Below are 27,781 nucleotides of genomic sequence, written 5' to 3'. Positions count from 1 at the left end.
ATCTCAAAAGTACTATAATAGGGTCTCGGTTGACTGAAAATCTACCAAGAGTTTCTACCTTGATCCCCATTCTTGCACGACCGAGGTCTTTAGTCTTGCATAATGATCGAACCTTATTACAACCATTCATATTACAATTAAAAAAACTTAAAATTACAAATAAATTTGACTTTAAATTGGCCAACACTAGAAATACTAACAAATAATTATTATGTGACTTGTTTAAATTACTTACTGAATTAGGTAACTCAAATACACAGTTGAAAAATATTGGTCCAATTTGGAATTGAGGGAAAATTTGTCATAAAAGAAGTATCACTAAGAAATTTGATCATAATTTCTAAAGTTTAAAATTGGTAATGTTTTGGTAATCGATGATTATCTAAAGCAGGAATGTTGTAGATACCAAATATTTCACAATTTATAAAGTTGGTACGGCATGTTCAATGTGTCACTTGACTCACTTCCATATAATCACATCATTGATACTATTTTTTTTATACACAAATCACAACATATTACCTCAACGATCATAAAAAGACCCTGTGAATTTTGTATTATAAAGAATAAATATTTTCTTTTTTCCTTAATTTATACTATGCAAAGAGTTTTAAAAGAACAAGATAAGAAAAATAACAATGAAGCCAGCCTGGTTTCAATCAAATGCATGTACTATAAAGGATTTTTTTTTTCTTATATTTTTATTCTAAGAATTTGAAAAAAAAAAAAAAATTTGTTGTTACTTTCTTCTTGTACTTATGTGTCCCGTATGGATAAATAATATAATACGTTGTTTCCTAAAAGAACATGGCGGCAAAGATAACTGCCATTTGAAAGCTTTGGTCTGTATGTGGATATGCTTTGGTTACTACAGCCACTGCTGACTCTGGCCGGCGATTCTAACAATCCTACCACACCGTTTCCATCCGTACCAATCTTTATGCATTGCTGTTCCTTTTGTTTTTATTCCTTTTTTTTCTAAATTTTCTACTTTGTTCAATTCAAAATGATGTTGATTGGTGGTCAAGTACACCAATATATATATATATACACAACAACTACTAATACTTTACTACCATTCTTGGACTACACTATCCAGCTGTTCCAATCTCAGCCTCGACAGAGGTTCAGAGAGTTTGAAGGTTGGATGTGTATGAGAGAGTTTTGAAGGCATCTTTTTTGTTGAAGAATTGAGATTGATAAGTTTCTGTAGGTACTGGTTTTCGAGATTTTATTTTCCGGGTTTTTGTGTTGCTAATGAGATTAGTGGATTTGAATAGATTGACAGTTTTTTTTTTTTTTAGCTTACAATAAGTGGGGGAAGGGAATTCCAATTTCCAACTCAGATTCTCTACATAGGAAGATTCGACTAATATTATTGAGCTATAAGGCTCTCGGTGAATACGGGATTTACAGTTAATGCTCTATGTTATACAAAAGTGTATTTTTAGATTCTTTTTACAATCCCCCACTTTTTTCTTATGTTATTAAGAGTTTGCTGTTAAATATGTTACATTGTTATGGGATTAGTAAAATGTTGAGATCTGTTTTTAGGATTTCTCCTTTAACTAATTAAAATTGGATACTTGGTTTTTGTTTTTTTGTTTTTTGTATTATTTTTTAAAATAAAATGAAAATGAGAAAAATCCAAGGGGAATGGCTTCACATACTTTTGCAAATGTAATAAGCAGTACTGATCAATTTGTTATTGGATTAGAAAACTTAATAAAAAGCAGTGAGTGAATTGCCATGAACTATCTGACTATGCAGATTCTCCTCTAACAACTTGCTTGGTGCAGGGTTGAATCTAAAGGAAATCCAAAATGGTTGAAAAAGGCCCTTCTCTTGATGCTGTTAATAATGAAGCTGTTGATCTGGTATGTTCTTAAAATCACTATACACTTTTATCTTCTTATGGCATAACAACTTTACCATAATATAAGCCCCAGTTATGAAAGTTATTCCATTTCCTCCCACCTTTTTTTTTCCTTTGTAAAAATTCATAGCTGCAAATATTAGAATGATAGAGCCAAATGTCGTTGGCTTCATAGTTAGGCAAAGAAGTTTAGTGACTCAATTTTAATTCTTTAGTAGAACATATATTGTGTCTACCATAAATAGACAGTTTTTCCCCCCTCCCTTTATGTGTGTGTGGAAGTACAGTCAATTGGAAAAATTAACAGAAATTAGATCTTTCATGTTTAATTCAAGCTGTATCATGTGGATAATTTGATGTGGCCAAATCAGGAAGGAAGAATAGGAAGGAACTGCAAAGAAGTTTTTATAACTTTAGTCTTATTTGTATGGCGCTAATTTGGAATTTGCTTCATGTAGGAGAATATATCGATTGAAGAAGTTTTTCAGCATCTTAATTTTACAAGCAAGGGTTTGACAGCTGATGAAGTTCAAGAGAGATTGGATTTGTTTGGATACAACAAACTTGAGGAGAAAAAGGTTAGTAAAGTAATGTTCAGTTTTCATCTTCCCTGTCCTAACTTTTTATTTTTCCTTTATTGTTTGTTCTCCCTCACTCATTGATTGGTTCTTCTACTAATCTATCCTGCACTAGGAAAACAAATTACTGAAGTTTTTAGGCTTTATGTGGAATCCTTTATCATGGGTAATGGAAGCTGCAGCTATCATGGCCATTGCTCTTGCACATGGAGGGGTAAGTCCATATGACCTCAACCTTTTTCTTTGTTTACCCGTCGTTTGTAATAAGGTTAACTATATGACACTGACCTACTGACCCAGTGACCCAAAAAATTGAAAAGATACTTTATTTAAGCTTTTCAATTTATTTATGGGCACAAATGGTGAATTGTGTAGTCCTTAGTTTGTTTTGTATTAGTTATTCCTCTGATAAAATTGAAATGACGTGTTGAAATTTCCTAATTAGTCAAATTTGATTCTTCAGTCAAATAGTTGGGGGATAATGTTGACAATACCTTATTTGTGCAGGATAAAGGTTCAGATTATCATGACTTTGTTGGCATCCTTATCTTATTAGTAATCAATTCTACCATCAGTTTCATAGAGGAGAACAATGCTGGCAATGCAGCAGCTGCTCTTATGGCACGGTTGGCCCCAAAAGCCAAGGTCCTCTTCACAGATGATATCCTAAGTTCATGCCATGAAAAATTAGATCTTCCTTCTTATTGATTTTACTATGTCTGAGACATCTTATCTTAGTTCCTCTTTGTCTGTTCTAATTGTTTTGAATTAGGTTCTGCGTGATGGAAAATGGAGTGAAGAAGATGCTTTGGTACTGGTTCCTGGAGACATAATTAGTATTAAACTTGGTGACATCGTTCCTGCTGATGCACGTCTGCTTGAAGGAGATCCTTTGAAAATTGATCAGGTTAATCTTCACAAAAAATGATGAGCTTATTAATACACAATATGGATATATGGGTAGATATTTTGTTATGCAATTCTCTGTTCTTAGTCAGTCAATATTTCTTTAGTCTTCAATCAGATGGGGAAAAATAATGCCACTCATTAACATGAATTATGAATATGACCTAACAAAACTTAAAACATTATCAGAAATACATGACAGATAACAATTTGATGTTGCCATAACAAGTTATGATTTGATATGAATTATCAAATTTCCTCCTCAATGTCTAACATTTACATATACATATTTTTGTTCTGAAAACCAGGTTTTAGTGCCATTATGATTTTAATATATAGTATCATTAATTTTCTCAGATAAATTAACCTCCTGAATTTAACATACTTCCTTGTCATCTACAGTCTGCTCTTACCGGGGAGTCTCTTCCAGTAACAAAGAATCCTGGTGATGGGGTTTATTCAGGTTCAACATGCAAGCAAGGTGCAATTGAAGCAGTTGTTATTGCAACTGGTGTTCACACTTTCTTTGGGAAGGCAGCTCATCTTGTGGAAAACACCATACATGTTGGACATTTCCAGAAGGTCCATTTACAACAAATTTTATCACCATAATATCAAACCAAAACATTTGAGTGTTTTGAACACTCTTCCCAAAAATTCCTCCAAATCATAGCCATATATTTTATTTTGATCATGATTAATGTTACCTAATTGTTAAATTTAAATGATGCGTTCAGGTTTTAACATCAATTGGAAACTTCTGCATTTGTTCAATTGCTATTGGGATGGTTATTGAAATCATCGTGATATATGGCCATCAGAATAAGAAATACCGTGTTGGCATCGATAACCTACTTGTCCTACTAATTGGGGGGATCCCAATTGCAATGCCAACTGTTCTTTCTGTTACAATGGCCGTTGGTGCCCATCGTTTAGCACAACAGGTTTGTGAAGCCACAACTACACTCTTCATTGAGTTGAAAGTTTAAATGATCTTGGGACTTAATCCTGATAGTCACTATGAATGAAATAGTAGTTCATGATTCTGAATATTATTGGATAATGGGCATCTACGTCTTGAACAGGGTGCCATAACGAAGAGAATGACAGCCATTGAGGAAATGGCTGGAATGGATGTGCTATGCAGTGATAAAACAGGCACGCTGGCACTAAACAAGCTTACAGTGGACAAAAATATAATTGAGGTTATACTCTTGGTCCCTCTTTGTTGTTTTAAGTCCGCATGGCATAGCACCAAGTACCATATATAGCTACTTTGATCACATTTTACGTAGCACATAGGTGTAATTTATGTTGCTTGTGTGGACTTCCATTCCAAGAGACGTGCACTGAGATAGACAACGAAAAAAAAAACTTCTACAGTAAGGTTTGTAAAAATATTTCTTGAATGAACAAGTTTCTGGCAGCATTAGAACAATGCTACTGGTCCAAGCCCCAAAAAGAAATTAAGAAATCTTTTCTCATTTTATTGGTCTACTAGTGTATGATTTGAATTGAAATCTTAGCAACTTTTGAAATGTTATTTGTGTTTGCTTCAAAGAATTTTGACATCTTCCATGTCATCACAGGTTTTTGCCAAAGGTGTTAACAAGGAAATGGTTGTACTTATGGCTGCAAGAGCATCAAGGTTGGAGAATCAAGATGCTATTGATACAGAAATTGTTTCAATGTTGGCAGACCCTCAAGAGGTATTGGATTAGATAATTATGTACAAATATATACTTATCAATATTGATCCCTTTTGTGTGTGTGCGCGTACATGTGCAATCAACTGATGGATATAAAACTGCTTCTAGATTATCTTCCAACGTCACCTAGGAATTTTTGCCAAATTAACATTTTCTTTTCATTCTTGATTATTACCTTGATTCAACTAAATCTATACATTTTATTGTTCTAATTATGTAAGGCGCGTGCTGGAATCCAAGAAGTTCACTTCCTACCATTCAATCCAACCGATAAAAGGACTGCACTTACCTATATTGATGGTGCTGGTAAAATGCACAGAGTCAGTAAGGGTGCACCAGAGCAGGTACAAATTAAAATTTTCCATTGAGTTCTTAACCTTCTAAGTGCTTCCACGAGTTCTGAGCTCTTTTGCAAAAATGCCATGTAGATTCTCAATCTGGCACGTAACAAATCAGAGATTGAACGGAAGGTGCATGACATTATTGACAAGTTTGCAGAACGTGGACTACGTTCCCTTGGAGTTGCCCGCCAGGTGATTAGTCTCTCACGGTCTACTTTTATTGCCTCATACACATGTTCTTCTCGGAAGACATTTGAAACAATCTGTTTTCTTTTTCTCTAGGAAGTACCTACTGGTGACAAAGACAGTCCTGGTGGCCCCTGGGAGTTTGTAGCCCTTCTCCCTCTCTTTGACCCTCCACGCCATGATAGTTCTGAAACAATTAGAAGAGCTTTGGATCTAGGTGTGAGTGTTAAAATGATCACAGGTGTGTGCCACTCACTACTGCTTTCAATTTCCCACTTTAGCTACTTTTCCTTTCTGTCATCTACTTTCCCATAACATGCAGAGTGTTTTGGAGACTATACACTTAATGTGTGTTAGAACAAGTTTTGAATTGGCTGATCAATCAGTTATGCAGTCTCTTTGGAATAAATTTGATATTTATAGGAAAATTATTTTATTTTATTTGGTTATACTTCATTTAGATGCTTTACAAATTTATGTCATTTAAGGGGGAAAAATGATCCAAACATGGAAACACCTAACACCATAAGCTAAATTACAGGAGCACACTAGTGCCATGTTGGCAGAGAATCTAACCTCATGGTTACTAGGTTAGTTAAAATATCGTGTTTCTTTTCCTCATATTAATGTTATAAATAGTACCCTATCATTTTCTTCAAATTTTGTAACCTTTTTATTTGACCTTTGAGATATTAAATTCATAATCCCACTTGCGAAATGCAGTCAACAAATTAATCTCTCTATAATCAGCCTTTGTAGCACACCACGAGTGTCTCTGATTATAGAATCAGTTGTAGATTACACTGGATGTCGAGATGTGATTTTTGAGATTAATATTGAGATGTTAAACATAATGGAAAACAGAAAACAGAACAGTCCAGTTCTTACAGGAAAATAAAACTGAAATAATGCAATTGGCCCTCTCATGGCGTTGGTGGTACCGTGTTAGTGTATTCTTTTAGCAAAATCAGCTAAAGGTTAAGGGATCAAGGGCTGGTAGAGAGGGAAAGAGAGAGGAATTGATATATCTGGTGATATTTTCTAGGTATTGGTAAGGTGTTCTACATGTGAAGATTACATGCTTCTGTTTTCAAAGATGATGAATCAAGTATGAATAAAAACCAAATGAGATATTATGAACACATAGTAGAATTAGATTTGCTATTTAACAACAAAACCTTCATGCATCATCAGTGATTTACCCTTTTATAACCCCTGCAGGTGACCAACTCGCAATTGCTAAGGAAACAGGAAGACGGCTTGGTATGGGCACAAACATGTACCCTTCTTCATCTCTGCTTGGTGATAGTAGGGATGAGGCAGTTGCTGCTCTCCCAATTGATGAGCTCATTGAGAAAGCTGATGGTTTTGCTGGCGTCTTTCCTGGTCAGTCAGCTGGTTATGACATGCAAGCCCTTTAAACTTGAATTTCACGCGATTTATAATCTCATTTTTCTCTCCTTCAGAACATAAATATGAGATTGTGAGGAGACTACAAGATAAAGAGCACATTTGTGGAATGACTGGTGATGTTGTAAACGATGCACCTGCCTTGAAGAAAGCTGACATTGGAATTGCCGTGGCAGACGCCACAGATGCTGCATGCAGTGCATCAGATATTGTCCTAACAGAAGCAGGTTTAAGCGTAATCATTAGTGCCATTTTAACAAGCCGTGCAATCTTCCAAAGAATGAAAAACTACACGGTAACATAACAATTACTATAAGCTTTCAAGAAATAATCAAAGTATTGGTATAAGGCCTACTTGTTTTAGATTAAACGCTGAGTCTTCTTATCTTTACTCCCCTTCCTACAGATATATGCAGTGTCTATCACTATACGTATTGTGGTAAGTTTCCCTCTTAAACTAAATTTGTATTTACTAGTTTTCATAACATATCCTGCCATCAAGCTTGTCTCATTTATAACTACTATATCTATTACAGCTGGGTTTTATGTTGCTGACTCTCTTCTGGGAATTTGACTTCCCTCCTTTCATGGTTCTTGTCATCGCCATTCTTAAAGATGGTTAGCTTACTAGTTTTTGAAACCTTGTCATATGTTTATGGTATTTTTATTTTACATTCTTCTTCTTCTTCTTCTTCCTTTCATTTTCTGTTAGATATTCCCTTCCTTTCTCTTGTTGTGTAACTTGTTAGTCTGGTTACAGGTACTATCATGACCATATCCAAAGACAGGTCAAGCCTTCTCCACTTCCTGACAGTTGGAAGCTCAACGAAATTTTTGCGACTGGGGTTGTCCTTGGTAGTTACATGGCTCTAATGACAGTCATATTCTTCTGGGTTGCTTATGAAACCGACTACTTTGAGGTAATTTGCTCCTTTGGCTCATCATAATCATCTCATGTCTTGATTAGGTTTTTGCATTGGATCACGGATTGCATAGAAGTACTCTGAATCATTTGTAATCGAGCCAATAGTTGAGGACAGGAAGAAGCTCTCTTCTCTATCAATTTGCATTTGCTGTGGTGGTTTTGGGAGTCGGGACCGTTATGGCCCTTCCCTAGCCTTAGAAGATGTTCAAAGGTTGAGATATGGCATGATTTCATCAATCATATACTAAAATTGTCATGGTACACGGCATCTGGGTCAAATCTTATAGATGGTCTTTCACCTCTTCATTGTAACATTTTCTTATATGTGTTCTTACAGAAGATTTGAAATAAAAGATCATTTTTTATATTTCTCTAAGTTAATGATTTATATTATACCTTTCTACATGCAGAAACATTTTCACGTGAAGCACTTCAATAAGGACCCTAAGATGATGGCATCTGCTGTGTATCTTCAAGTCAGCACCATCAGCCAGGCACTAATATTTGTGACTCGTTCTAGGGGCTGGTCTTTCTTGGAGCGACCCGGGCTTCTGCTCGTTATTGCCTTTTTTATTGCTCAAATGGTACAAAATTTTAAGGTTTTGTTGTTTCACAAAATGGATTTATTTGGGAGAGAAATACTTAAACAGTTACATACAGAAGTAGGATATGGATTCTAGTCTGGGAGTTATAGACCACTGAGTATAAATAATTCCATTCACTTTTGTCAAGTAAAAAACCATATATAAAATCCTATGATGAAACACATTCTTTTATCAAGTTATACCTTATTCCAGAAGCACAAGTGACCTGATTCTTTGCATACAATCTGGTAAATCTTTCATCTCAAGGCACTGAAAAGTGTCAATTACACGATATTAAATCCCTACATACATCTTTTTGGTTGGCCTTACAACATCATCACTATTATAAAATTCCAAGTCTTATTTAATTCAAGAACTTTTCTATTCTTTTTTGTAATGTCAATCACTTAAGAAAAGTTATAATTCCAGATTGCAACAGTAATATCAGCCACTGCAAATTGGAAATTCGCTGGAATAAAAAGCATTGGTTGGGGTTGGACAGGTGTCATTTGGTTGTACAATATTTTGACTTACTTCTTGCTCGATCCCTTAAAATTTGCTGTCCATCTTACCATTTGTTCTTAAAGCATTCATAAGCTTCTTATTAAGAAACCTGAGCAGAATTTCCTTTACTTCATAGTATTGATGGTGTCTTAACATCCAGACTTTCTCATGATTGTTAGTTCTTTAGAAAAAAAAAACGAAAATGACCACATATTTACGTATTTTACCAGACTGCATTTTCCGACAAGAAGGACTTTGGTAAGGAAGAAAGGAGGGCTGCATGAGCAGCCGAGCAGCGAACACTACATGGCCTCGGGTCTGCTGAGACGAAAATATCCCCTGAAAAGGGCACTTTCAGGGATATCAATATCATGGCAGAAGAAGCTAAAAGGCGCGCAGAGATTGCAAGGTTAGTCTTTCTGCTGAAACTCACTAAGACTCTCAACTACAAAGGCCTCCGGTCTTACTGAATGTTCGGAACAAGCTTCACATAAAAATGACTCTGAAGTCTAAATCTAAATGACTGCTAGAGTTATTAATAATAGTATTCAATTTGAGATTTTAATGCACAATTTTAATTAGCTCCACTATTCTTTATTCTTTTCTTCTTGAAGAAATCCTTGAATTCATGATTAAGTTTAATCTCTCTTCTTTTCATTCTCAGTTAATTCACTTGAATTTCCATCTTGCAGGCTGAGGGAGCTTCACACTCTGAAAGGCAAGGTTGAGTCATTTGCCAAGCTGAAGGGTTTAGACATCGACGCTATCAATCAGCACTACACTGTCTAGTTGGTGTTCTAGATGCTGATCTCTCTTCATTCTTTTTGTCTAATTCCTTATATGTTTGTAATATCAGAGGAAGAGTCTAGTAAAGACTTAAATTAAAGGATTTTTTATTTTATAAGCTGGATATTCAACCATGTTTGTTATCCTATATTGTATCAAGTATCAATAAAAAGGCTTGTACTTTCATGTGATGACATTCCCAACAACTGGATTTTTTGCTTTCATGAACTAATGTACAACACATAACACCCTGCCTTGGTCCCTTTCCCCTGGGGCAGTTTTCTTCTCTTCTTGGAAATAATATATACTGTGTTATTCTTTATTTTCTTGCTATATATACTTTGTGGAAATTAACGTCTACGAGGGAATTATCTTTGTTTGTTTTAATTCTTTCCTAAACACTGATAAGCACCATTATAGTGCATGGACGTTGTAGCAGTGGCAAAAGCACTTGGAGACTCGAATTAGTCAAGCTAACGCGCGCACACACACAAAGGGGAAAGGAAAAAATAATTAATAAATAAATCAAACACACTTGAAAAAAAAAATTCTTCACTATTAGGTATATGGAGAGATTATGTTGTGGGGTATTTGGTGGGAGAGAAATGCACTTACTTTTGAACGAAATGCAAGATCAACTTATGACATGAAGCTGTTCTTGTTCCTAGAGTGGACAAATATACTTTGGGTGTTTTTACTTTTAATTATTTGGATGATTTGCTAGATAGTTGTACTTTCTTTGCACTACAGTTTTTGCTGGATCCTTAGTACACTACCTGTGTGCTTTGGTCCCATGTGCTCTAGCTCAGACACAACCTGGGTTCAATGCACACTAAGTTCGGGAGTAAACATAGAAATAATAATAATAATAGTAGTAGTAGTAGTAGTAAAATATTGGTTATTATTGTTTTTTTTATTAGTAAGTTACACATTGACTTAGTAGGTTTTACACAAACAACTTTACCTTGCACCTTGCTTTTACAAGGGAAGGAGGTGCCATTTGAGCTCACTAGAGTTGATCCCCCCTCATTTTTACTCTTTTTTAGCAATAAGATCTTCAGACATTGTCGAATGAAAAATTATTATCCATTACAAACAGTCAAATAACAAGTGACCTAAGTTTCATAAACCCTATATAATTAGTGGTAATGAGGTGGAAAGATACACAATGATTTATTGATTAATTATCATAGCTGATAAATTGTTGAACTCATATTAGCAATTTGTCTGCCAAAAAAATATCAGCTTAGTATGCGATGATAAAATTAGGATTTAGGTGACAGCATAGAGGGTTTGAAGTATGTTTGGACTTTGGAGAGAAGAACTGAAAAAAGTAGAAATTTAGGGTGACAAAAAGAGGAAAAAATACTTCACTCTAACTGCAGGAAGTTTGGAAGAAGTAAAAGAAGAGGAGGGAAAAAAAATCTAAAATCCACCAAAAGAAAGAGAACATCTTTTTACACCCAAAAATTTAACTCAGAGCAATGAAGCCAAGATATAATTGAAACACAATCCCTTCCAAGTAATGACACACCAATGAAGTCTAGCAGAGTTTGTATATATGGCTGAGAGGGCATAACTCAAGTTAAGAGGTTGAAATTCGGAACCAATCAAAGGTAAAATAGAGCTCACAAGTGTTGGAAAAATTTTCAAGCTTTAATTCTCTTAGTACTCCCCATCTAAAATCACTCATAAAAAATAAAAATAAAAATCAAGTTTTGGGAAAGTACTTAACTTCAAATAACAAGTTCAATGACTCGCTCTGTTACCATCATCACCAGATAATGGTTAACAATTAAATAGATCAAACAATAGGTAGACACTAAACAAAGAAATTCTATTTCCAGAAAATATGTGGAGAGAATATCTGTTTTGTTCAATGCTTATCATGACCAACGTGCTCAAATTAAAAAGTGTTCACAAAAGAACAGGCAAGTTCATTTAATCTATGGATCCATATTCTAGAGTTCTTAAGGTAACTCTACCATAAAATTTCTAAAATCCTATTCATCCATTTTGAAATAAGTGAATTGAATTTTGTCACATCATCAACATTTCAACGAACGTTGACTATCACCACTTTGGCATCCATTTAAATTATTAATGATGTGGCAAAATCGAACCCCCTTATTTCAAAATAGATAAATAGAATTTTGTGTGTTTCCCAATTAAATTAAAACACATAGCAACCTTGAATTTAATTTTTCTCAGGAAAGATATCACTATTTATGCAACATTGGTCACTACAAACATCTATTTGAATTTAATTGAGGAACCTAATGTAGTGTACATAAGTACTTGTACCTAAGTTTCACTCTTTTATGAAATCTATCATAGGATTACCTAAGGACTAGGGAGCATCCTAATTCGGGTTTCTATCATATGAACTTTGAAGGAGACACATTGAAGATTCTTTAAGACCCATCTCGTAAAAATGTGGAATTTAAAAGCATACAATTTAAATTTGCAGATAACAGTTTCAATCATGTCAGATGAACTACAAAAAAGACACAGTTTAAGCGACGACCAAAACTCCTTAATTCTTAGTAATGAAAATGGTTTATGTTGCAGTTTCTATGATTTTTTCCCTCATAAATAGTACATGAATTATTTACTTAAGTTGTTCCATAGTCTTTCACATCTATAAAACATTTGGAAATCTACATTAAAATCCCACAACACAAGTTCAATAAAATAGCCTTGACTTGATATTGAAAAGTTCACAGAATGCCAGAGAGAGAGAGAAGTGGATCTTGTGTATGTCTTACGGCTAAAGACAAAATATTAGGACATATGTGATTCATGTTAGGAACATATGTCAACATTTTATATAATTGGCTAATCCTTTGACAAAACGCACTTTACTTGTAATTGAGTAGATCTAGGATGTGTTTAATACTTCAAGAAACATGTTGTTCAAGCCAAGTATTAAAGCCATGAAGATTGGACCAAGAAACAAGTGAAGAAGGGTTGTTCATTAAAGTTGGACAAATTCCCGATAGCTCTCGACAGATAACTATCTATCGAGGTTTAATGAGTCTCGACAGATTTTATCTATCAAGGTCTCCACAGTTGCTCGGCAGATATTATCTATCGAGAATTACGAAATTCAGATTTCCAGATCTGATTTTCGGCCCATACTGACATGTATGTGTAGGGTTTCTTTTCTCATAACCCTAAACATATATAAAGCTTATTTTAAAGGCTGCCACATAAGAGAATACAAGGTTAACACATGCAAAAGGTGACTGATGCCTTATTCTCTTTGAAAGAAGCTACTGCATCTTTGCGCCTTAGGGTTTTGTAACCAAGTGCTTCTTGATCTTCATTGTTGATGAAGTGAAGAACTTTGCAGCCAACATTCTTCTTCCTCAAGTTGGTGAGTGAGTCACGTACTAGGATTCGCGTAAAGAAGTTAGTCACGTACTAGGATCCGTGAATCAAAGGGTGGCATTCATATATTGTTTATTTTAACAAGTTTTATTCACAATAAACCTAATTAACAACTTGGGTTTAAAACTTGTTAATTCTATCAACCAGGGTCTAAATTTTCCAACAAGTGGTATTCGAATGGGCACACTTTGATTAGGGTTTAATCTTTGCTGTGTGATTCATTGACCCTTGTTTGTCATGGATAGAGGACAGTCACTCATTGTACCTCATTTATTTGATGGTACTAATTATGCATACTAGAAAGTACGCATGGGAGTTTTCTTGTAGTCATTAGATGAGAAAGTATGGCAAGCTATGGAGATAGGCTGGACCAAGCCGAAGGAAGCACCGGCTGATTGGATGATGTAAAGATCAAGACGGCAAACTTCAACAGCAGGGCATTGAATGCTTTATTTAGTGCGGTCACAAATGAGAAGTTCAAGAAGATATCCTCCACTGAAATTGCAAAGGAGGCATTGACCATTCTCCAGACAACCTATGAAGGAACCAATGCCGTCAAGGATTCGAAGTTTCAGAGCCTCATTACTAGCTTTGAAGAAATAAAGATGAAGGAGGATGAGTCATCTGATGAGTTCTATGCTAGGCTCAAGGACATAGTGAACTCAGTATTTAATCTTAGGGAAACCATTCCCGAATCCAAGATTGTGAGAAAGGTGCTCAAATCTCCGCCCTTGAGATTTCATGCCAAGATTACTGCTATAGAGGAATCAAAGGATATTGATAAGATTCTTTTGACAGAGCTTGTTGGTAATATGCAGACTTATGAGTTAGGTTTAACAAGGATTGGCAAGTCGGGTAAGAGTAAGAGCATGACATTAAAGGTCAAGAGCAGTGACGCGGATGAGTCTTTAGACGATGAAGATTCTAAAATGAAGTCCTACATCACCTGGCAGTTTAAGAAGTTCATGAAGAATGCAAATGCAAAGGGTTTCGACAAGGACCGTAGGCAATCAAGTTCTTCTTAGTCTAAGAGACAAGACAAAGGGACGAAGGATGATAGGGATGGTGGTTAGTACACTGTTCCCTTAGGACCTAAATGTTTCAGGTGTCTAGGATTTGGTCACATGAAACAAGAGTGCCCTAGTTATCTCAAGTCCATTGAGAAGAGCAAGGCACTTGCTGTTATCTTGAGCAACACCGAACCTGAGGATGATTCTGATAATGAAGATGACGGAATCCTAAATTCCTTCACCGCTACTGTCAATCCTACTGAAAGGATTGTAGAAGATGTGGATGAAGAAGAAAACTTGGTGGAATCAAAATTTGAGGAGATGGATGAACAAGATAACATCCACACTGCCTATGCAAAGTTATATAAGGTTTCTAAAAAGCATGAGAAGTTGTATAGGTTGGCCACCAAGAAGCTCTGTGATGTGAAGCTTGAACGAGAACAACTCTCCACAAAGTTTGATGAAGCCAATCAGACCATTGGAGCATTGAGGTTTGAAAACAATTTCTTGGCTAAGAAGGTCAAGAAGCTTGAAACGGAATTGTTCCAAGTTAGAGCTCAGTTGGAGAGGACCTCAAGTGCAAAGCTTGATGAGATGCTCAGCATGCAAAAATCTGCCTCCGATCGAACTGGTTTAGGGTATGATTTTTCTTCTCCTAATATTGCTTCTTTTAGTACCACTGTTTTTGTTTCTCTTGCTAACAATGTTGATTTTGAGAATAATGATGCTAAAACTGTAATAGCTAGTGAGAACATAGACAAGGGTAAATCTATCATAGGAGCACCCCTTAAGCTTGTTAAGAAAGAAACAAAAAACTCTAGGGCTAAGAAAGAAACCAAAAACTCTAGGGCTAAGGAGAGTAATGCTCAAAAGTCTAAAGAGAAGAAGCAGCAGCATCTCTGTCATCACTGTGGAGCAGTTGGACACATTTGACCAAATTGCTACAAGTGGCAAGCCACTCAACAGAGCAACGGCATGGTCTCAGCAGGAAGCTTGAGTCAGTTTCCATCCTCTCTTGCTCCTCTTGGAGAGCTCCTTAAAGCTCTCATGTTCCTTATGAACTTGAATGGTTACAATTCTCCCCCCTCTCTGTTGGTTCAAGGGTTTGCCAAAAAAAAAGACACTTCCAAGGTGTGGAAGGAAAAAGGCTTTAAGTGATTCAATCACTTTTCTCTCTCTCCCTCTTTTTGTTGTGTTTGCACTACTTGTGTGTTTTGCTTTCTTTTTTGAGACTGTCTAGTTTTTATGCATTGCCTTATTTGACATGTTTTTGTTTGGTTGTTTTTTCAGTTTTGTTCTATTTTGTTTTTTCCTTCATAAAAATAAAAAAATTGAAAAATCAGGAAAATACAAAAACAGTGTGTGTTTGTGTACATTGGTACTTGTGTACCTTGAATGGCCAATGAAACAAAATTTTCTAAATTTTGTATTTCTTGTAGCTTAGATGAGCATCTCTCTCCATGCACAACTAAGCAAGTGAGCTTTGTGGCTCGTGTTTGTGATGAGTAAGATTAAGTTATTTCTTGTACTTAACACTCGTATCACTCTTTTTAAAGGGAAGGACTAAAAAATCCTAAGAGAAAGACATAAATAACCATCTCACCACTATTGCCCGCCAATCATGGAATGGCATTGGTATGCTTCAGCAAAGCAAAAGCTTAACATATTTCTTGGGTGAGACTTTATAGCTTCTTGTACCCTTTGTCAATCAAGACAAAAAGGGGGAGAATTTGTGGTTTCTTTTTTTAAGATTCTGCAAGTTAAGGGGAGAAATACATGCCCTTGTAAGGGGGAGTTATGTTTCACATTGTTAGGGGGAGTGTTTACCTCCTTGTTGTTGTAGGAGCTTCTATTAGCTTCTTCTTCTTGTACATCGGTCTTGTGACTATGTTTACATACATTGTGCTTATCTTTGATATATATATATATATATATATATATATATATATATATATATATATATATATATATATATATATATGATGTATGTCTTCTTCACCTACCTCTACATGTGTTGTTTCTTCTCTATCTTTATACACATGTTTCTTTATTTGTATGCAATCTTTCAATTTTTGTTTCACAATAAGATGCCTTAATAAGTTTTGTTTAAAGTGTTTCAAAAATACAAGTTGTCAAAGTCTTCCTTGCCATGAACTCTTTTCTTGCAAAATTTTTCAAGAGTTTGTATTAGGGTAGATTTTATTGTATTCAACAATTAAGTATGAGTTGAGTGATTGATGGCTTCTCTCATACTTCATTTGTTTGTTGTGGTTTTGTCACAGATTAACAAAGGGGGAGATTGTTAAGGACATATTTTATGTAATTGGCTAATCCTTTGACAAAATGCACTTTACTTGTAATTGGGTAGATCTAGGATGTGTTTAATAATTCAAGAAACATGTTGTTCAAGCCAAGTATTAAAGCCATGAAGATTAAACCAAGAAACAAGTGAAGAAAGGCTGTTTATTAAAGCTTGACAGATTCCCGACAACTCTCGACAGATAGCTATTTATTGAGGTTTAATGAGTCTCGACAGTTCTTGATAGATTTTATCTATCGAGGTCTCCACAGTTGCTCGACAGATACTATCTATCGAGAATTATGAAATTTAGATTTTCAGATCTGATTTTCGGCCCATACTGACATGTATGTGTAGGGTTTCTTTTCTCACAACCCTAGACATATTTAAGGCTTATTTTAAAGGCCGTCACATAAGAGAATATAAGGTTAACACATGCAAAAGGTGATCGATACCTTATTCACTCTGAAAGAAATTATTGCGTCTTTGCGCCTTAGGGTTTTGTAACCAAGTGCTTCTTGATCTTCATTGTTGATGAAGTGAAGAACTTTACGGCTAACATTCTTCTTCCTTAAGTTGGGGAGTGAGTCATGTACTGAGATTCGTGCAAAGGAGTTAGTCACGTACTGAGATTCGTGTAAAGGAGTTAGTCACGTACTGGGATTCATGCAAAGGAGTTAGTCACGTACTAGAATTCGTGCAAAAGAGTTAGCCACACACTGGAATTCGTGCAAAGGAGTAAGTCGCGTACTAGGATCCACACATCGATTGGTTAGTCACGTACTGGGAGCCGTGCATTGAAAATGAGAGATTGTCACTATAGAACAAGTCCAATTGTGTATTGGGGTAAGGGTTCAACTGTAGGTTGGTATAAGGTACTAGGATTCCTTTACTTGTAGCCACTTGTTGTGATAATAGTGAATTCTAAAGAGTGATAACCTAAAAATCTCCCGGTAGGGTTTTCACTTCAGAGGTTTTCCGCATTTGTAAACAAATCACCTATGTCAAATTTAATTTCCGTTGTATTTAGTTATTTGGTGATTTGTTTATGCTACCACGCTCATTGCATTTAATTGAACCTAATTAATTCACTTGGCTAATTAATTGGTTAATTCATCACAAATGGTCAGTACATTCATGGCCTATCACAAAACTTCTTACTTTTTTCTTTGCTGTCACACAGAACCAAGCCTCTTTCTTTTTGTTGCTTTGCAACATGAAACAAGTCTCACAAATTTCCCTTATCTTTGTGCTGCAAAAAATACTCAAATTTTATTGTCACTTTGCTTGTGCAACCTCTTAAACTAAAATACTTTTTTTTCCCTCTTAGTTTCACGCTCAAATTTAAGATTCTCTTCTCTAGGACTGTGCAAAAGGAAACCGGAGCCGACCTTCCCGACCGGCGCCGACCTTCCCGAGCCGCATCTGCAACCGACCGACAGGGCCGGCGCCGGCTATCGGAACGCGAAGGGACATTCGACGCCGGTGCGGTGCAATCGTCGGAGCTGAAAATCCTCACCGATGAGGCGCTGAACCGAACCGATATATGCATCTCATACGTTAGTTTTTCAACCTTAGGATACGACATCGTTTTACAGAGTATTGATTTCAATTATTTTTACTAAAACAATGAGGTATTGGAACACAAAATGGCATCGTTTGGTTGAATTGGTTCTAGGTTTTCAGATTTCCCTCACAGCCTCACTATAAATACACTCTATTTCTCTCTCATAAGACTTAACTCTCTCTCTTGCTTTCGCCTCTCGCCTCTTGCCAGATTGCTGCTGCTGTTGCCTCGTCGCCTCGTGTCTGGGCTCTGAGCTCGCACCGACTCACTGCGGACAGGCGCTCATAGTCACTGGTAAGCCATCTTGTTGTTCTGGGTTTGTCTCGCCTCTCGCCTCGGGTTTGTCACGTTTGTGTTTCTACTTTCTTGTTGTCCCTCCTGAGTTTGTGTTTCACTGTTTCTTCATTTCTTGTTATTTTACTTAAGGAATAACAAATATCACATTGTTGGGTTGGCTAGTGGCCACAAGCTTTGTTTGTATATTAGCTTTTATGAGAAAACATGTTGTAGGCCGGGCCCAACGTGTCTAATAGAGTTAAGTAACCTAGAAAATATTAATTATTGTCTAATAGATATTAAGCGTTAAAAATATTAAGTGCCTAATAGACCCAGTAAAGCAATGTTAAAAATTAAAATAACCCACTTAATTAGCTGAATTTGTGGTTTTATTTGGGTTGTGCAGACAGTTTCAACTTTCAGACAGTGGTTTTTATGACTTTTCTTTTGTGGCATTTTTTTTTTATGACTTCTTTTGCTTCTGTTTTATGTTTAACTAGGTTTGCACAGTATCATAATTATTTGACACAGGTTTCTTGAATAGGTCAATATATTGATATTGGGCTTGAAAGCCCAATTTTTTATTATTAAAAAAATAGTTTTTTTTTAATATTTCAAACTGACCAAACCGACTAAACCGCACCGCAAAAAACCGCACCGCTATAGGTCGAAAAACTGACCTTAGGCGGTGTGCATCGGTACCAATTATGAAAAAACCAATTTCTATCGCTTCGGTAATAAATTTAGAAAAAAACCGCCCCTACCGAACCGCGCACACCCCTACTCTTCTCTCCCTCACACTCCCACATGTGGGGGGGGGGGGGGTTGGGGGCTTGGATTAGAGTCATCAAATCCGTTGTAGCACTATCATTTGTAAGACATCAATTTTATTCCATGGTAGACAAGGAATACATTACACCTTTGAAAAGGAATAGTCTTTTTTTTTTTTTCACACCCAGGAAACCCAAAAAATTAACCAAATTAACTTTCTCTTCTTGAACAAGAAAACCCACAACAGTTTAAAGATTCTAATTGCACTTTACCCTACTTTAATAGTTCTAGGAAATAATACACCATTCCTAAGATATTGTCCTTTAGAATACATGGGTTGAATTTGAACATTGTTTTAATGGATTTCTGATTATGGTTGAAAGCAAAGAGCCTTGATACAAATTTAATCCTATTGTAGGGAAATTTTCTACCCCCATTACCAGCACTAGAAAGAATGCAATCAATGATGTGACACAATCTGGTTTTAAATTGAAACAGAAAGGGATAGAACTCTTTTATTTAGTTATTAGAGGATACAACTTTACTTCAAAGTTTTTTTTATAAAGCAAAGGACATCACAATCTGACAATTTGGAAGTTATATATTCTTGAAGGCAAAAGGCCCAAGGAAATTAAGATGGTTATAAGCAGTTGAGGTAGTGCTTATTGGGTGCATCAACCTTCTTATTCTGTGGACCATGGCATGGCAACCCCTTCTTATCTACATGCTTGTCTTCGTAATATATGATAAGTGCTACTGATGGTTCAGCAATTAAGCGCTTCACAATAAAGTGGCATGTACATCCCCTTTGTCTTCGGTTGTTTTTTCTTCTTTGGGACATGAGTAGTCCTACTGGGTCTTACAATGCCACCCTTATGGTGGTCATAAGGACCAAAGGAACACCAATACCTTAACAATCAAAAAGTTAAGTTAAAAACTCAGGTATTTTTTACGAAATATTCGGTTTTTTAAATTATTTTGTTATAAAGCCTTCATCGCAGCTTATTTAGTTATGCAGCCTCTTTTTGAAACTTAAATTTCTGAAATTGAGTTCTAACATGGAACTTGATTTCACCAAAGTTAAAATGTATGCAATTCAGTGGAACGTGGAACTCGAGTTCTAGTTTACCACATATCACTGAATTGCATAGAACTCGACTTTGGCGAAATTGAATTCTATTTTGAACTTGACATTTAGAAACAGAGTAAATATTTAGCACATAAAAAATGCCCTTAAAACTCATGATGCAGGACTTGTTACCAGGAACTCCTCTAAAGGATACAAGTTTGAACTTACAGAATATATTCAAGAATGCCTTCAACCGTTGGCATGCACATCATATCTGGAGATCGTCACCGCCTTGCTTCAACATGAAATCTTGATGGACAGTCTTTATTTTCTGATTCGCCCTTTACAAAATCGTTCACTCTAGCAAAGGGGATTACAGCAACCCTATCGATTTTGTTACGCCAACCTTCCACCTTTGACCACACAAGGTCAGCAGCAGAAAATTCCAAGGTTGGAGGATTCTGTACAGGAAGGGATAGAATCTCGTCCCATTTGGCCATCTGCAACATACATAGGAAAATAAAAGGGCAGTAATATCAAATCAACCAACTAGGTCTTTTTCTTTTTTTTTTCAAACAACGCCAATTGGATTTGTTGGTTGCTTTGAGGAAACTAAGACCCGGTACCCTCTGATTGATAAATGGACTACTTCGAGGAAGTCCAGACCTCCAAAGTGAATACTCACTCAATAATATGGAGTAATATTTTTCAACTTACTTTATTAATCAACATCAAGCCATATAAATATATTGCTTAAATTTAAAAGAAACCTATTCTTTATCTACTACAAGTAGATAAGATTTATTCAAATACTAATTACCCAAATCCTAATAAAATCTTAAATAATAAAAATTATGCCCTGAACACAACACTTTTTTAAAGAAAAGCTCTTAAAAATCCCTCACTATAAAAGAAGAAGAAATTGCACCAAGTTGGCACTTAATTAGCTCAAAATTAAACTTTTTTAAAACCTGACATTTTTCTAAGTATATCTTTTTCAAACACTACCTTCTATGAAAAATTTAAAAATAAGTTGTACCGGACACGTAATTAGCACACGTTTAAGCTTTTTAAAATCTTTTTTTTCTAGATACATCTTTTTCAAACAAGTGAAACTTATGCATTGTTCTTTATGTTCAATCATTTAGAATCCCCAATTAAATACCAGTGAAGCTAAATTATCTTTTTCAAACCAGTAAAACTGATGTATTGTTTTTTATGTTCAATTATTTAGAATACCCAATTAAATACAAGTGAAGCTTTTTTGTAAAGCAGGGTTTGAACCCCTAATTTTTTATTCAACCATCAGAGATTTTACCAATTGAGCTAACTGAAACTCACTACAATTAAATTCAATATATTCATGTGTTTGAATTTAATTAATTGGGGAACCTAATGTATGAACAGTACCTAAGTTTTACCCTTTCAATCACCACCTTTCCAAAAAAAAAAAAAAAAAAAAAAACAAAAAGTAGAAAACAAAACACACAGAGAGCAAGAATATAGCGGAAGACTAAAGTCGAAAATACAAGATGCTATTGCTAACCTTAAGGTAAAAGTTAAAAGATAACAAAACTGATAGATAATAGATGCTATTTCATAAAGAAAAACAAAAATCAACAAATTATTTGGTATGAAGTAAACCCAAAAGAGTAAAGTTTACCTTTGGTTTTGGTCCTCCTCTTGGGTTTTGGATTGGGATTTTTTTTTCTTCAAAATAACACCATTTTGTAAACAATTTCGTTAGTTAACACAATTTTCAAACTATTTAGAAAACTGATGTCTCGAGTTTGGTAGACTTGATTTCGCTAGCAAATCATGTATGGGAAATTGAGTTCATAAATCTCAAGTTCCTGCTCTGAAAAACCAAAGACCCCACTCTCTACTTCCTTCTTCCTTCTCCTTCTCCAACTCGAAAATTACGATCTTAGCACTGGCATCAGAGCGGCTCTTGGAATTTAAAAAAAAAAGGGAGAATCAGAGAAAAAGAGAGAAAGCAGAGACAAACCTGATTCACCACTGAGATGAGAACAGGTGGGTATGGGTCTCCTCTTCTTCTATGTGGGTATGAATAGCATTTGTTGGGTTTTGGTTTAGGGTTTTGATCGGGATGAGTTATGGCGTGATTGTTGGTTTTGGGTTTGTGATTTTCGATCAGTGGTGGTGACATGTTTGTTGGGTTTGCGTTTGAGTTCACAGGGTTTGGGTTTGAAGAATTTGCTAGAGCTGGTTGAAGGTTCTGTGTGAAACTCGAGTCTCCTGAGCTCGATTTCAACGTGGCTAGATCAAGGAACTCGAGTCTGTTGTGCTTGAGTTACTACAGCAAAATCAACTATAACAAGCTCAAGATGTTAGTTTCCTAAATAGTTTAGAAACTGTATTAATTAATGAATTTTTTTTGCAAAATGTTGTTATCTTGAAAAAAAAAAAAACCCTTTGAATTGGGGTAAAGTTGTGTGATGTAATACTGTGGTTTTGGAAATATAAAAATATATTTTTATATATATTTTTTGAATAATTTTATTTTTGTGTATATGGATTATGGACTGAGTTGAGAAATAAAATTTTAATAAACGAGGTCATAACTTATAAGTTTAGTCCACCCGTAGCCATTTTAATCCTGAATTTTTTTTTAAAAAATTTATTTTTTAGTCCCTAATAAATTTAATTGAATTGTTTTTATTTTTTAGTCTCTTGTATACTTATTTAAAAATATATTATATAGACTTTAGATTGAATTGTACTCAATGGCGGAGCCAGGAATTTAGGTTGGGAGAGAAGATTAAAAGACAAGATTGAAAGTAAAAAATTAATCTAAAAAAATTAATCAATAATAATAAAATATATAAACAACTATATGCTAATGTAATTGTCATACGGAATCTAACATAAAATAAAAACTTTAATTTATTTTTTCGCACCTAGCTTATTTTACTCAATTGCCCTCAACGATTTTCCATATTTTGAAACCGCTGCATGATTTCTTCACACTCAATAGTTTTAAATATATCTTTCTCAATATATGTTTCTCAATATATGTGACAAAGCAATCATTCATCCACTGATCTCCTATTCGATTGCGTAATCAATTTTTAATTATGTTCATCGCTGAAAAGCTTTTTCAACAGTAGCTGTTGCAACTGGTAAGATCAATGCCAAGGTCATTATTGAGTAAACCAATAGGTATGAAACATCCTTTTTCATTTCTACCATCTTTTCAGCAAGCTCTCCAATTCCGTTAAGTGCTGAAAACTCTTCAATGGACCGCATGTCATGGATGTATGTCTCAAGTTGGTTATCCAAGAAAGAAAGTTGAACTGTTGAAAAATCACTTGGATAAAATTGAGCAAGCCGAATCAATTTCTCCTTGTTGAATGCTGAAAATAAGTTATCTGGGTTGACATAGGACAATGATACTATTTCAATGGAACAAATAAAAAACAAATTAAACCCTAGGAGTCAGCACCTAAGGATTGCTTGGAGTCAGCACCAAGCAAAAGCTAGAGTCGGCACCAGTGTAAAAAAAACACACGTTTTTTTATAATTCTCAAAACTGTCTTACAATAATCAAAAAAAGTACTTAAATAACTAACAATAAAATGCATAAAGAAACCCTAATTATTAAATGCTCAAACTTGCTTAATCTGAAACCCAATAACTAATAGACTCCATCCATAAGGCCACAGGTTATGCTGTCTTCTTTTTGCTCTTCCTCCCATACATGTGTATAATTGGGAGCTTGTACCTGTGTTCGCACCATGGGTTCAAACACGCAACACAAAGTAATAATTCAAAATTTTCAAAACAACTATTAAGTTTCTGAAGTTGCATATCTATAACAGTATAAAAAGGCTCCACTTGATAATGATGTGAATTTTTCATGTTTTGAGCTTTTCGTCGTGGTCGAGGTTGATATAAATCATCCATATCAGGGACATCAATATTATTTTTTGCACAAAATGTAGAAACCTCCTCTAGCAAAGAGTTCCACCCATCATCTTTTATGGCCTGTAAACGTTGCTTTGAAATGTCAACCAACTTCATAGCATTCACAATATCTTGATCTTTTCGTTGTGATGCCTGTTACAACTCTTTACTTATGCCAAGCACATCTTTCATCAAATGTAAATCAAATATGAATTCAAATGTTTGGAGTAAACCAATTAAGATATTTGCTTCTACACTTTGATCAGAATCTAAACGATCTTCTATAATAGTTTCAATCACATCAATTATAGAAGAAAACATGTGAATAAGATTAACAAGTGCACCATAATGAGAACTCCAACATGTATCTCCAGGTCTTTTAGACTCATTTCTTGATTCAAGCCACGACTAGTTGAAATTTCATTATTTTTAGCGCTTCTATAACTTTAGCACTACGTTTTTCGTGACGAATATCACGACGTTTGCATGATGCTCCAACAATATTGGATACCTTTGCAGCCAAGTTAAAAAAGGTTGCAATCTAGATGTGATTTTTTGCTATTGCAACTAATATTAGTTGAAGCTGATGTGCAAAGTAATGGACATAATAGGCAGAAGGATTATCTTTCAAAATAAGAGTTTTTAGTCCATTTAACTCACCTTGCATGTTGCTTGCCCCATTATAGCCTTGTCCCCACAATCTACTAATGCTTAGGCTATATTTATTAAATACTTCCTCAATTGCACTCTTTAGTGTCACTGTTGTTGTATTATTAACTTGTGTAATTCCTAAAAAGCGCTCATTCACATGTCCCAATTTGTCTACATAACGCAAAGTAATTGCCAATTTTTCTTTAGTAGACATATCACGTGATTCTTCAACTATAATAGCAAATAATGAGTCTCCAATGTCTTTAATAGTAGCATTTATTGTCTCAATAGCTGTAGCATTTGCTATTTCTTTTTGGATATCAGGAGAGGTCATTTGATGATTTTTAGGAGCATTTTCGAGGACTGCCTTATTAATTTCTTCATTGTGCTTTGTAAGAAAACGTAATAATTCAAGAAAATTTCCTTGATTATTGGGGTCTTTAGATTCATCATGGCCACGAAATGCTAATCCTTGCCATTGTAGAAAACAAATACAATCCACTATTACGTTCAAACGAGTTTGATATTCCCATTTTTCAACATTTGATTGCTTGTTTATAACTGTTTGAATACTTTGTCTCCAGTTTAACAAAGCTTCACATTTTCTTTGAGCTATATTATATGCGTTGTTGTGATCCCCAATGTAATTTTGTAATTTCTCCTTCTTCTTCTTCTTTTTTTTTTTTTTTTTTTTTCCTGAATTTTTGAATCCTTCAGTAACAAATGAGTTTCCCCCTCCTTGATCACCAATATCAGGTTGAAAAAGATAACAATATAGACAATATGCAGCATCTTTTGTAATGCTATATTCCAACCAACTAGGATATTCTTTGAACCACAATAGATTAAATCGACGCTTTTTTTTTGCCAAATTGACTTTGTGGAAAATCATGGTCAACTAGTTGATAAGGTTTATTTTGTAGATAATGCCTTCTAATTTGATCTCTTTCATTAGGATGATAGTTAGAAATTTTTATTCTTAAACCAGGATCCGTGGGAAGATTTGCAACATCCACTTTGATATGAGTTCGTTTAGTATTTGATTTGGACTCATTATTATGATCAGGATTCTCCATAATCTCAATTAACTACAAATATATATGTCATATCATTAAAATAAAGAAAAATAATTACCAATTTATGGTTAAGAATAATCAAATTAAGAGATCAATATAAATACAAATAGTTTAAACATATAATTTGAATTATAAATTTATGATTAAGAATAGTAAAATCAAGATATCCAATTAAATATAAATAGTTTAAACATATAATTTGATTCTTCAAAAAAAAAAAATCAAAGTAAAAGTATTAAGAGTATGCATACCTGTAATATTTGAACGTGTGACTTAAAAACCCAGATTGAATGCTTTTAAAAACTCCATAGAAACTCTAAGGTCCAAATCGAAAGAGACTGGTATCAAACGAATTGTTTTTTCCTTTTTGATGGGAGGCGTGCTTTGTTTACATTATATATACTGTTTTTTTTTTCTTCCAAAGTTCTATGCTGGTACTGATTCCTATTCCGTGTAGGTGTAGCAAGGTTGTTATTTTTTTATTTTTTTAATCATTAACAAGTAGGACCCATAGTTTTATATTATAGTTGTAGTACGTTTTTGTTTTCAAAAGTCCATTAAGCTACCGTGTGAAAAATTTCGAAAGTTTAGGAAGGGCACCTGCCCCCGCTCCCTCCGCCCCTGATTGCACTATAAGTTTAGAAATAGGTTTATATGATGTTAAATTATTATTTGTAGTTTATTGATTAAATAAACAATATATCCATGGTAACAATTCATAGCTTTGTGAAGAGCTAAAACATATATATTAGTCATGAATACATATATATAGGGGAAAAAACAAGTTAATCAAGTAGCTTGTGAACAAGATCAAACTTGTTTCACAAGAACATTCCTCAAGCTTGAACAATGTAATTTTGTTTGGTAATGAGCCCGAGCTCATCTTGTGTTCGAAATAAAATTAAATGTACAAGTCTAAACTTTTAATATACTTAGCTTAGCTCAGCTTTTTTTTTTTTTTTTGAGAAACCAAACTTAAACCAGGCTTAGCTCAAATTTTTTACAATTGTTGATGATATGTTAGTTTTAAGTTTGGCTCCATCATCTAAGATGCTAAAAGCGATAATTGTCATTTTTAAATCTTCGTTGAAACTTGAATGTAGAATACATTCTGTTTCCATTAGCATTTGCTTTCGAATTCTCCTTATATAAGCAAATTATCATATCCCTAAAATGAAAAATATGGCTTTCAAGAAAAGAAAAAATTATCAGAAAGATTTTTGTTGGTTATTGAGAAGATTTCAAAGCTCTATGACCAAAAAAAAATCAAAATCAAAATCAGATCGGAGATGGCAGAACAGAAGTACTTCCCTTCATTTTACGTGACTTAGAGCATTCATAGCAAAGCTCTTGAAATTGTTAAAAAGCTATTTTATAGCTCCAAACACACAAAAATACCTCACATCAATGTTACTAAAATTAAAAAAATTTACCAACTTGTTACAGTGAACTGCTAATAGTAGCAGCTCATTGTAGCTACAGTGAACTACTAATAATAGCAGCTCAATATAGCAAGTTGCTACCAATATTATATTATTTTCCCTTAATTCTCTTGTTATTAAATTAGTTTCTCTCTCTCTCTCTCTCTCTCTCTCAAGTCTGTCCATGTGTTCTCTCATTCTCAATCTCATGTCTGTTCTCTCAATCACTCTATTCTCTCCTCTATTGCTCACTCTCCTCTCTCAACAAAATGGTGATAAATGGGTTATAGATTGGCATGTAGCATGGAGTTTTGGATTCGTGGTTGTTCTTGTGTTTTGGATTCATAGGTTTGGTGGGTGGTGGAGTTTTGGATTCGATTGAGATCGGCGTTGGTTTTTTGGGTTTGGTTGAGATCGGCTTTGGAGTTTTGGATTTCAGCGTTGCTAGGTTCATGGGTTTGGTAGGTGGTGGAGGTTGTTTGTGTGGGGTTTTAGGGTTGTTTGGTGGGGACAGTG

At 34.8% G+C, this 27,781-nt stretch overlaps 1 protein-coding gene and 1 pseudogene across 1 annotated transcript; one reads left to right on the top strand and one right to left on the bottom strand.

The window, feature by feature from the left end:
- Positions 1–1,808: 1,808 nt before the first annotated feature.
- LOC142614693 (plasma membrane ATPase 1-like) lies at positions 1,809–9,991 on the top strand (annotated as a pseudogene).
- Positions 9,992–23,292: 13,301 nt separating this feature from the next.
- On the bottom strand, positions 23,293–25,102 carry LOC142616685 (uncharacterized). The gene is made up of 2 exons (XM_075789480.1): positions 24,778–25,102; positions 23,293–23,606 (listed from the first exon to the last, which is right to left on the bottom strand). Exons 1-2 carry the CDS (start codon positions 25,100–25,102, stop codon positions 23,293–23,295), a joined length of 639 nt encoding a protein of 212 aa, XP_075645595.1.
- Between the last annotated feature and the right edge of the window lie 2,679 nt (positions 25,103–27,781).

The sequence above is a fragment of the Castanea sativa genome, chromosome 11, assembly GCF_040712315.1.
Source record: "Castanea sativa cultivar Marrone di Chiusa Pesio chromosome 11, ASM4071231v1".
In the NCBI taxonomy this organism is placed as follows: Eukaryota; Viridiplantae; Streptophyta; class Magnoliopsida; order Fagales; family Fagaceae; genus Castanea; species Castanea sativa.
This window is presented reverse-complemented; position numbering and strand designations above follow the sequence as displayed.